Source organism: Rhagoletis pomonella, unplaced genomic scaffold (genome assembly GCF_013731165.1).
Source record: "Rhagoletis pomonella isolate Grant_MI unplaced genomic scaffold, Rhpom_1.0 Rhpom_scaffold_01829, whole genome shotgun sequence".
In the NCBI taxonomy this organism is placed as follows: Eukaryota; Metazoa; Arthropoda; class Insecta; order Diptera; family Tephritidae; genus Rhagoletis; species Rhagoletis pomonella.
The window spans coordinates 25,236-37,363 of NW_023460383.1; the positions used below are offsets into that span (position 1 = coordinate 25,236).

General features: G+C 36.8%; 1 protein-coding gene across 3 annotated transcripts in view; it reads left to right on the top strand.

Moving 5' to 3' along the window:
- LOC118752767 (DNA-binding protein Ewg-like) overlaps window positions 1-11,110 on the top strand; it is a 34,620-nt gene extending 23,510 nt beyond the window's left edge. The window contains exons 2-3 of one of the 3 annotated variants that reach the window (XM_036487637.1): window positions 9,734-10,718; window positions 10,782-11,110. In XM_036487637.1, coding sequence (XP_036343530.1) covers window positions 9,936-10,718; window positions 10,782-11,009 — 1,011 coding nt within the window. In that variant the 5' untranslated portion in view covers window positions 9,734-9,935 and the 3' untranslated portion in view covers window positions 11,010-11,110. The remainder of the gene's footprint in view (window positions 1-9,733; window positions 10,719-10,781) is intronic. The other 2 variants (XM_036487636.1, XM_036487638.1) reach the window with 2 other exon arrangements.
- Window positions 11,111-12,128: the final 1,018 nt, after the last annotated feature.

Sequence of the window (12,128 nt, forward strand, 5' to 3'; positions counted from 1 at the left end):
TTCCGACGAACTGATAACCTCCTCCTTTTTTGGAAGTCGGTTAATAAGCAGATCCAACAAATAAATGAAAGTATAATTAAAAAAAAAAAAACTTTTTATTCAGATTTTCTAAATTAAATTCTAGCTTAAGAAAATGCAAGTTTCAAGTAGCTAAAAATTCGCGTTGATTTTTGATAATTTTTTTGGCAGATAGTGTTATTATTTTCTTCCATACAAAAAAAATTGTCGAACAGACTTTGTATGGAAGAAAATGCTTGACACCGCCAGCAAAAAAAAAATATCAGAACGCAACGCGAATTTTTAGCTACTCGAAACCTGCACTTTTTTAAGCTAGAACTTTTCTAGAAAGTCTTAATAAAAAGTTTGTTGTTGTTGTAAAATTTTGTTGAATTTTTCTACAAAGTTTGAATTTTTGACCTACAGATATTGTTTTTGTTAAGGACAAATTCACAGTGCGTAGTTAACTACTGACAAAAGTTTAACTATTGATTTTGATATGCACAAAGCTCACTTAACCAAAGTTTAAACCAGCATGCCCCCATAGGTCAACTCTTGTGAAATTGAAATTTTTTTTGTGGAACGAATTTCAAATTTAAATATAAAAGTATTGATATTTAGAATTTGTATATTTTCAGGCGATATGAATTTTCATAGTTAACTATGTGATAAAGACAAAGTTAAACTCTTGTTGGTGGTTAAGTTAACAATCGTTTAACTAAGCACTGTGAGTCCCGCCCTTAGATAATGAGCTGTATTTTTATGAGAAAATAATAAACAGTAACAAACAATGGAAAAATAGCCGAATCTGGTCAAAATGTCGTGTCCCTATTAATTTTCACATGACTGTAAGTCTGCAAAATAAGCACTTTCCCCCAGGCTAACGCAAATAAGTTTTAAATTAGTCACAATGGATCACTCAGATCCGAGCATCCTTATCTTGAATATGCGGAGAAGGACCTAAAACCGATAGTGGATACACCGTAAACCGCCATTTCAAGAAAAAAATCTTCGGGAAGTTTCTAGAATTCCTTAACTGACCGATTATAAGACCAAATAAAATAGTTTGATTTTCATAATGACCCAGTAGGTTTCAACTCTCCGATGCTCTGAATTTACATATCTTTCTTGGTACAAAATACAGTTGGTCTTTGTGGTATCTTACTATAGTGATTTTCGGTCCCAAATCCGGTCAGAAACGGGATCCTTGTGAAGTTCGATTATAAATGTAATTCGTTTTTGTAGCCACTCCTTTGCTCAAATTTCTTGGTTAATTCTGCCAGTTCCTACAAAGGGGTTTCTGTTTTAACCACGCAGTTTAAATATCGATGTTCCACCAGGTTTTTACCCATCACAACTAGTTGAAGATCTCGCTTTCTTCCTTGGAACGAACTGTTGACTTTAACATGGCGATGTCCTAGGCATCAGTCAATTATCCGACTCTGCATTTGATTTCAACTACATTAAAATGCATTTTTTCGTTTGATTACGCTTTCGGTCTGAACTTCACAGATGCTTTTTCATAATTTAAAAAACCGAAACTAAAAATTTAAAATTAAATGTTCCGCCTAATGACCTAATGGACCAATTGTAGCTCAGCTACAGCCAGACATGTAAATGTGCTTTCAAATGTTCAGTTTGAATTGTGCGCAAGCAGCAAGTCGGTTATTTGACTCTGCATTTGATTTTAACTAATTTAAAATGTATTTGGCTTAAAGCGATTCAAAGTCAGTATGCTTCTTTTATAGATGACTTTTCATGCTTAAAATTACTATTCCCAACGTTCGTACTGTGCGGTCGCTTAAACATTCGTTTGAAAGAATTCCTAAAGTTACTTTGTTTATCTAAGTGCTAAGCAGTTCTAATTTGTGTAATTTATACTGGAAAAAGCTATTTGAAGCCAAGGTCCAATAAATTGTTGTGTTTTAGACATAAAGTGCGTGGATTAAAAATTAAAAATTAATATTCTTGTCATTCCTTGTGCATATTTGCCTCTTTTGGTGCATTATTGTTGTTTTGCGCGAGAGTGCATTTTCCCATCTTCCGCTATTTATCATACATTTTGCTTATCATCGATGAAAAAATTTTCCTGCAAACAGCTGATTTTGGTTTGCTTTTATGCTTTTAAGCTTTTTGGCGCAGTGGCTTTAAAAATATTAAGTTCAGCACGGTTTCTAACCATTGAACTTACAATACCTAGACTTCACAGGTCTCTCAAACGCTCATCTTTGCTACTATCGTACTAAAAGCGTACACTGAGTTTTTCTTGTGCATACATACAAATTGTTACTACTTCGCGCTGCAATGTATTCATCCTGCTGTTTTGAAAAATGTAACATTAAAAACGACTTAGAGCGTTGCGTGTTGGTTGTGTGATGAATTAGCTCACGTAAAATGTACTGGTCTCAATGGTAGGGTGGCCGATATCATAACCGATAACAAAGGTGTTCGTTGGTCTTGCCCCAAGTGCAGATCAACCGAAGTTGGGTTTTGTAAAATGTTTAGGAGCGACAGAAGTGGCTTCCAGGAGTTGGGTAAGGAGTTAAAACTTCTAAACGAAAAGTTTAAGCGATATGAAGATGCATTTAAAGACTTTAAGTGCATTGAATCTTCATCCTCTCCATCACCCAAGCTTAAGCAAGTTTCAAAAAAGTGGAAGCATGGAGGAGACAGCATTGTTCCTAATCCCATTGCTTTAGACATTGACACCAGTGTTGCCACTTGAAAATATTATTAGGTACCAAAACGCCTACCAAATCAGTTTGCAAACTACCAAACTTTTTTTCCTCATTAAAGCTAGATTTCTTGAATTTACGGGATTTTCAGCACAAATTAACAGCCAAAATAAAAACTACACATATTATTGTTTACAGTATTAGTTAACAATTCATACAAATTTTAATGTTAAACAAAACAAATTCGTGCCTTTAAATAAAAGAATTTACTTATTCCATAAAAATATTTTGCAAAAAATGTAAATATCTTTGAGATTAATTTGATTTATTCAAACATGTTTTTTTGTGCGTGAAAAAACAAAATCAGACATTTTATGCATTTCAATCAAAAAACTCCTAAATTCGTTTCAATTTGCATACACTTGCACTTTTTTACCAATACACCTACACATTGCAAATTGCCTATCATCAATTTTTCTTTCAAGACGATAAGTAATTTCTCGTTCTATCGCTGATCGATCATAGCTTTGGGAAGTTAGTTTTTGTTTGCAGAAAATTGTCTGCTTAATAAAATATAGAAAAAAACAAAGAAATCGTATACGTGTGAACAAAGTGAAAGCAATGTTTTGAACGTGTAAACATAAATTAAGCGAACAAATTTTAATGCTCAGTTCGGTTGTATTTTCAAAACATTTTTGCCTACCAAAAGGTTCATCAAACCAACCAAGCTACCAAAGGATAATGAACCTACCAATTTTGGTCCAATTGGACCAAAACGGCAACGCTGATTGACACTCCGCCAATTGATTCTTTGCCTACTCCCGGCTTAAATAAGGAATTAATAAGTTTTAATTCTCCGTGTGTTGAGTTATCTCAAGATGCATCTTCCTCAGGTGTCACTACAAGGGCTGCAGCAAAAACGACAGCTGTGTCTGAACCTACATCTCAAACTGGACCTTCTCCGTTACCGAAAGAATTAATCGTAGTTCCTGCGAATAAATCTGTGTTTGTTTCGCGCTTTTCTAGTGAAACGTCGGTAGAAGATGTTAAGTCTTATATAACATCAAAGCTTAATCCCCGGCACATAGCTATTAGAAAATTTAATTTTTCATACGAAAGAAGCATATCTTCCTTCAAAATTGATATTTCCGCCGACCAAAACATTGTTGATGGTTCATTCTGGCCCGATGGTGCTTTAGTTCGTAAGTTTGAGTTTAAACCTCGAGCTCGGAATGAAAATACTGTTTAAATTCTCTCCTCACGATCAAAAAACTTGTAAGTAATTTTTTCTTCAATATTTATTACCAAAATGTTAGAGGTATAAATACAAAATTAACTGAGCTGTACTTAAAGTCTTTTGATTTAAATTATGACATTTTGGTTTTTACTGAAACTTGGCTAAAACCGAATGTGTTTAATAGTGAAATATTGTGTAGTAAGTATGAAATATTTAGAAATGATCGCTTAGATAGAAAAGGCGGGTGTGTTTTAATAGCTGTTCAGACCGACTTTTCCTCTGAAAAAGTTGTGTTCACAGGTTCAGATGATGTTGAATTCCTCTGTGTTAGAATACGGTGCCCCTCAAGTAGTGTTTTTCTTGTTGCAATTTATATTGCACCAAACTCTAACCCTTCGGTTTACTTCAAACATTCTTCATTATTGCTCTCTTTATTTGCCATGGTCAAGCCCTCCGATTCGATTGTTGTGTTGGGTGATTTCAATCTAGCGTGTGTTTCCTGGGATTCGGTGGATGGAATTCTGGTGCCAAATTCTTCAGGGGATGTACTTAACCAATTTCTTAACGAACTTTCCGATCTTGGTCTATATCAGATTAATTCAGTTATCAACAGCTTAGGTAAATGTCTTGATTTAGCGTTTATTGATGATACTGCTAAATGTACTATAATACGCGGCGATCCTTTAGTTATACCTATAGACCCTTATCACCCACCACTTGAGTTGTCCTTGGCACCATCCTACGATTCATGTTATTGTCCTGAAACTACAAAGCCGAAAGGTCGGCGATATTCTTTCAAATACGCTAACTACGACAAGCTTAAAATAGCTATATCTGAAATAATCTGGCCTGAGTACGATGGGGATGTTGAGAACAGTGCCTTAGACTTTAGTAAAATCTTCAATAATATATTCAGTAAACTCATTCCTCTTGTTAAAGAAAATACCGGACCTCGTAACTCGTAACTCGTTGTGGTTTAACTCAGAGCTAAAGCATTTAAAAAATCAGAAAACTAAATCATTTAAACTTTATAAAAAATCAGGCCTGTCTTCTCACTACGCCGCGTACTCCATCCTTCGTCATAAATACAATGCCTTAAACAGAAAATGTTACAGGAATTACATTAATAAAACTCGCATTAACATCGTTTCTAATCCCAAGTCATTTTATCATTTTGTTAACTCAAAACGTAAAATAAATGGGTTTCCCTCAACACTGAAATTAGATGATGTAATTTCTAGTGATGATGATATGATTGCTGATATGTTTGCAAATTATTTTGAATCGAACTATTCTGTCGAGCCAAATGAAAAAACTTCTAGCTATCCTTTTCCACTCCCACAGTTTGACCACATCCGTATTCCTTCAATCTCCGCTGACAATGTTCTCCTTCATTTGAATAGTTTAAAAAATTCTTTTCTAAGCGGTCCGGATGGTATTCCCTCCTGTGTCCTAATAAGTTGTGCTGATTATCTATATAAGCCATTAACAAACATCTTCAATGCTTCTCTAAAGCATGGAGTTTTCCCCTCTTTGTGGAAGGAGTCGTATATCTTGCCGCTTTATAAATATGGAAGCAGGGCGAATATTGCGAATTAAAGGGGAATCGCTAAGCTGTGTGCCATTCCTAAATTATTTGAAGAAATCGTTACGGAAGAACTATCTTATTCCATAACACGCGTTATCGATGTATCACAACACGGCTTTTGTATAGGTAAATCAAGTGTATCAAACCTTCTTGAATTCACTACAAATGTGAACAATGGTTTTAAAAGTAATTATCAAACTGACGTCATTTGCACTGATTTCAGCAAGGCTTTTGATAAAGTATCTCATTTAACTCTAATATACAAACTTGATAAAAGTGGTTTCCCTCCAATCCTGCTGCACTGGCTTTCTTCCTATTTCATTGGCAGGAAACAGAGGGCTATCTTTAAAAAATGTTCATCTCGTGTAATTCATGTGACGTCAGGTGTACCTCAAGGTAGCCACCTTGGTCCCCTTCTGTTTATTTTATTCATCAACGATCTTCCAAATATTTTGAAGTATTCGAATTGCTTAATGTACGCAGACGACGTTAAGTTATTTAAGTTCATTGGTGCCCCAGAAGCAGGAAACAATTACAGGTGGACCTTAGTAATGTGTTTAAATGGTGCGAAGTAAATTCTATGTCACTTAACTTGAAAAAGTGTAAGTTTATGTGTTTCTCTAGAAAACCCTTTCAATCATATAGCTACCGCATTTGTGAACATAGTGTTGATCAGGTAACTCATTTCATCGATCTAGGCGTAACCATGGACTCTAAGCTTGAATTCAAGTCCCATGTAAACTCTTGTGTTAATAGAGCCAAGGGCGTCTTGGCTTTCATCAAACGTTGGGCTAAAGAATTCAGAGATCCTTATGTCACTAAAGCTCTCTTCACCTCCCTAGTCAGGCTGATCTTAGAATACGGGTCCGTCGTATGGAACCCTAGATATCAAACGCACTCTGACAGACTCGAGTCGGTACAGAAACAATTCTTATTACTCGCATTAAATAATTTGCCTTGGGATTCGACATTAAATCTCCCACCGTACAAAAGCCACTTGAAGCTCATAAATTTGCCAACGCTGCACAGCCGTAGAGAGATGATCGGGGTTTTGTTCATGATTTAGATCTTGAACGGGATGGTCAATAGTCCCTTTCTACTGAACCAGATCACGTTTTGTATTCCTTCTAGGCCTTCTAGACATTACAAGCCCATTAAGCTAACTATTTGTAGAACAAATTTTGAAATGCATGATGCTTTTCGTTGCCTATGCTAGGACTTTAATAAGCATTACGACTATTTTTACACCTCCGACTCACATTTTACCATTAAGAAAACCTTACTTGAGATTTTGAATAAATAACACGTAAACCCTTACAATGTATTTCAGTTCAGTTTATGAGGTAAACATAAACGTGAATCGCTTTTTTGTACCTAAATAAATTAATATCTTTAACCAGGAACGATAAATTACACAATATCTATGACTGCTTAGTACAACTGTAATCGGCTTCGTATATTTTCGCGACCGCGTAAGACAATACGAGCATGGATCGGAAACTCGGCCTTTCCGACCATGATCAACAGCTTGTCTACAGCGCGGAGCGGAAACTAGAGCTTTCCGCCTGCCACACACTCAAAGTAATGACTTCGGGAACATGGATCGGAAACTCGTTCTTTCCGACCATGTTCAACAGCTTGTTCATAGCGCGGAGCGGAAACCAGAGCTTTCCGCCTGCCACACATGCAAAGTAATGTCTTCGGGAACATGGATCGGAAATCCGGCCTTACCGACCTTGATCAACAGCCTGTCCGCAGCGCGGAGCGGAAACTAGGTCTTTCCGCCCGCCGCACACAAAAGTAGACTGAAGACAGACTAGGCCTCGCCAGCTACCAAACCTGCTATTTTATGCTGTTATTATTATTATTATTATTATTATTATTATTATTATAAATTACTATGTATCTAAATGTTCTATTCTCATTTATCTGTAAGAAAACATTTTTCTGTAGACCAAATAAAAAAAATAAAAAAAATAAAAATAAAAAATAAAATAAAAATAGTTAATTGCCTACAGTTAGATGAGTTTACAACTAATATTGAACTATTTGCAAAGATATGTATCAAAAGTGTAAGCATCTGGCCTTTCTCAATGAAGCTGCTAGGTGATTATTCGTCAATTTGAAGTTAGTTGCTGCATAAGTAGAAATAAACAAATTTTTCTAAGGTAATTGATTGAGCTACGCCGTACGCTGGCAAATGTCAAGTGGAATTTCTTAGCAAGGAAGCGGATTGTTGGGACCTATAAACCTATAAAAAGAAAAAATAAAACACCGAAAAAAGAACAAAAATGCACTAAAAATCGGAAAAATACCGAGCTTAACTCATAAAACTTTATTCTCTACAGTAGAGATGGGAAAACTCAGCACATTTGCACTGTGAAAATAAAAGTTATTCGGCAATGAAAGAAATCATTTAAAACCCGTTTATTTGTGAAATGCACAGTTTTTATTGATTCCTGTACGATTCTTATTGTGTGACTTAGAGATTTTTGAAATGACCGATTCAATTTAAATTGAAAAATCAGTCTCGTTATTGAATGCTGTAATCTCAAAATGAAATTTCGAATCCAGTTTCATTCGATAGTTGTTGTTGTTGTTGCTGCTGCTGCTGCTGCTGTGGCTGTTGTTGTTGTAGCGGCTACAACAACCCCGCCCAGATCGGTTAATATATCAGTCGTTGTCGTCAAGCTCAACCACGGAAGCCCCAAGAAGCGTGCAGCCTCAATGGGGTCGGTCTACAGGAACAAAGGCGTTAGCTGTGTCGGGTTTTCCGGACATACGAAGAGATGCTTCGAGTCGTGGGGTGTCTCTGCGCATGCCAGACACTCATTTGGCACATCTGCTTAATGAACCTCTGGACTTCGTCTGTCAGTTCGTAAAAATGCCTTCTGATCTTCGGAAAATGGAACCTCTAAAAACAGAGGATTACATCCAAATTTTTGTATAGTTTCTCGTGATATTTCCCTGGTATATTATTTCGCTAAGCAATTTTAATTATCGATCCCATAGGCGAACAGTGCACCAACTCCATACAAACAATGTACAGAAATGGGAGTCCCTTGTTTTGGTTACCAAATTATTGTACTTTTTTAATGTATGGGATTCGAAAAAGTCGAGACCTAAACTTCAATATTTCCAAAATTAAGAGATCCTTGAATCTATTGACTTAAATAAAGGAAGAACAAGTAAGAAAGTCTAGGTTCGGGCGGAGCCGAACATTAAATACCCGGCGCTAGATGGTAAGCCGGGGTGTACCAATTTTGAGTTAAATTTCGAAATATTGCAGATTCAAGCATTTCTGAAATTTACCGTTAAGTATATGAAAAGCGGCCGTAATTTTAGTCCGATTTCAATAATTTTCAACGTTTTGCTTTTATGTGGCAAGCACAATAAAAATACCGAGTTTGGTACAAATTGGTAGAACGGTTACCGATATACATATATGTGATCATAAGTGGGCGGTGCCACGCCCATTTTTCAAAATTTTACCATAAACGTATTTCTTGGTAAAGAATTGTTGCAAGCATCAATTTTGAATATATTAGCTTCAGTATTTACTGATTTATCGAAGATTTTGCATTTCTCTAAATTACCGTTATATGGGATGTGGGCGTGGTTATTGTCCGATTTTTTAAATTTTCGGCCATTTAGTATGCTGTACCAAGGCCAATAACTGTGCCAAGTTTGGAAGAAATTGGTGCAGTGGTTACCAAGATATACACATGTAACCATAAGTGGGCGTGGCTACGCCCATTTTCCAAAAATTTATAATATTCTTATTTTTCGTCTGAAAATTATTGTAAATATCAATTTTGAGTGAATTATCTTCAGTAGTTACTAAAATATCGCAGTTTTCGTATTTCTGGAAATTACCGTTATATGGGAAGTGGGCGTGGTTACAGTCTCATTTCGCCCATTTTCAATACCAACCTGCCTTGGATTAATGGAAACCTACATACCAAATTTCGTTGAGATATCTCAATTTTTGCCCGAGTTATCGTGTACACGGACAGACAGACATGGCTTAATCGACTTCTCTATTCATTCTGAGCATTTATGTATACATTTGTCTATATCTATCTCGATTCCTTTTGGCTGTTACAAACAACCGTTATGTGAACAAAATTAATATACCCTTGTGCACAAGTGCGCTCGGGTATAAAAATACAAAACCTATCTAAATACAAGGTTACTCAACTAAATGCTTTTGCTTCCTATCTTTTTTCGTTCCAGGTCTTCATCTAACTAACTCTTCCTTGGTGTTTCAGGTGAAATAACTCTTATCTCCTGTGAGCACTGCATGTGCTGAAATGCTACTTCTATTGTAGTTGCTTTGTGAAACGCTGTAAACTTGACCAAAGATTGGGCCTGGAGCCCAACATATTAAACATAACTTTAAATATCTTCAAAAGTAGACGAATAGTATAAGGAAAATATGAATGTGACAACAGTTTCCACTGGCACTAGCACTGGTACCATTCACGCAACACAACAAACGACCAAAACATACAAAATTGAGATGTTGGATGATGGCCAGCTGAGCATGGCCTCAGATGATGACGACGATGACTTAATTAACAGTGACGACAGTCTTTATGATGACGCCGACTTGGCGCATATAACAGTGCAGGATGATGTGGCAAATCAATTGGCAGCAGCCGGTCCAGTAGGTGTGGCAGCGGCAGCGGCGATTGCATCATCGAAGAAGCGAAAACGTGCACATTCGTTTGAAACGAATCCGTCGGTGCGCAAAAGACAGCAAAATCGTTTGTTGCGAAAACTCCGCGGCATCATCTACGAGTTTACTGGTCGCGTGGGCAAGCAAGCTGTGGTGCTGGTGGCCACACCTGGGAAACCAAATACCAGCTACAAAGTGTTTGGCGCAAAACCACTAGAGGATGTGGTGCGAAATCTCAAGAACATTGTTATGGACGAATTAGAGAATGCTTTGGCCCAACAGGCTCCACCGCCACCACAAGAGGACCCATCACTTTTCGAGTTACCCCCTTTGATTATCGATGGCATACCGACTCCCGTGGAGAAAATGACACAGGCACAGCTGCGCGCTTTTATTCCCTTAATGTTGAAGTATTCGACAGGTCGTGGCAAGCCTGGCTGGGGACGTGAGTCGACCCGTCCTCCGTGGTGGCCAAAGGAATTGCCTTGGGCAAATGTACGCATGGATGCACGCTCGGAAGATGACAAGCAGAAGGTGAGAGTGCGTCATCCCACTGCCAACCATATTGGCTTTTTGAATTATAATGCTTTTTTCCATATGCAGATCAGCTGGACGCATGCACTACGAAAAATCGTCATCAATTGCTACAAATACCATGGCCGAGAGGATTTGCTACCCACATTTGCCGATGATGACGATAAGATTGAAATGTTGGAAGGCGAAGAGGACGATGAAATGGATGAGCATGAACCCTCGACGACAACAACAACTGTACAAACGGTAGCTAATGCTGCAACGAATACAACAAATGTGAGTATGGTACTTTGGTAATAAACACATACATTAGAGAATTCCGATATTTATTTAAAGACGCTTCTCAATCGAAATTTTTCGACAACAAAAACTATTACAATATTTTTACTTAGTACGGTTTATATTAAGTAAATGCATTTAAACAAAACCATTTGGCATAAAGGCATCGAAAATTACGATAATAAGTTTGAAGGGTAACCCGAAGCGGCTAAAAAACTATATAAAAAAGAACACTTAACAATACATACTGGTCAATCGTGTTAGATCGGCTATCGAAATTGAATATCTTGATTTGCAGCTAAAAAATGGCACTTGTTGATAAATCCAGTCCAAGTCGTTACCCTAATACAGAAAGGTCCTAACCAAATTTCCTCCTAATCCAGCTTTGCACAAAAGTAGCAAATTAATTACAGTATTCAATAAAAAACAACAGAACATATCGCTCATATAATTCAATAGTGTCGTAATCAAAAAGAAAAGATATAAATTTTTAGTTTAGTATGCAGAAATTACCGGTACCTCTTCTTCTATGTTGTATACAAATTTCATAGCTGTATCGATTACCAGTAGAATAAAATATGTATTCACTTTTACTATAACAATAACAACAGATTGACGCTTACACATACGTTAGTGTTTGGAGGAGGAGCCTCCGATTTGTGATGTGCGCCTTGCTGTTGTCACACGAAGGGGACCTACAGTTTTACGCCGACTCCGAACGGCGATCGTATTTTTATGAGAAGCGGTTTTTCATCGCAGAAATACACTCGGAGGTTTGCCATTGCCTGCCAAGGGGCGACTGCTGTTCAGAAAAAACCTATCCTCTACATTCTTTTGCGATGTCTACTGTTTTTACTATGGGTATATGTAAATTCAAAACTTTAAAGCCGTTTTTATTGAGTTTTGATTTTTGAGTTATGACACTATTGAAGTAAATGAGCGATGTATATAAAGAACTTAAATTTTTATTAAGTTCTTTACTTACTTTGTAATGAAACAAGAATTTTAGATGTGGCCTCTATGAAAATACATACGAGTATATGCATACCGGTCCGATTTCTTTCTTTCAAATATTGAACTTACAGTCAGCCAATAAAGTTTTGGTACAGCGGGATATTTGCAATAGGGCAACTGGTG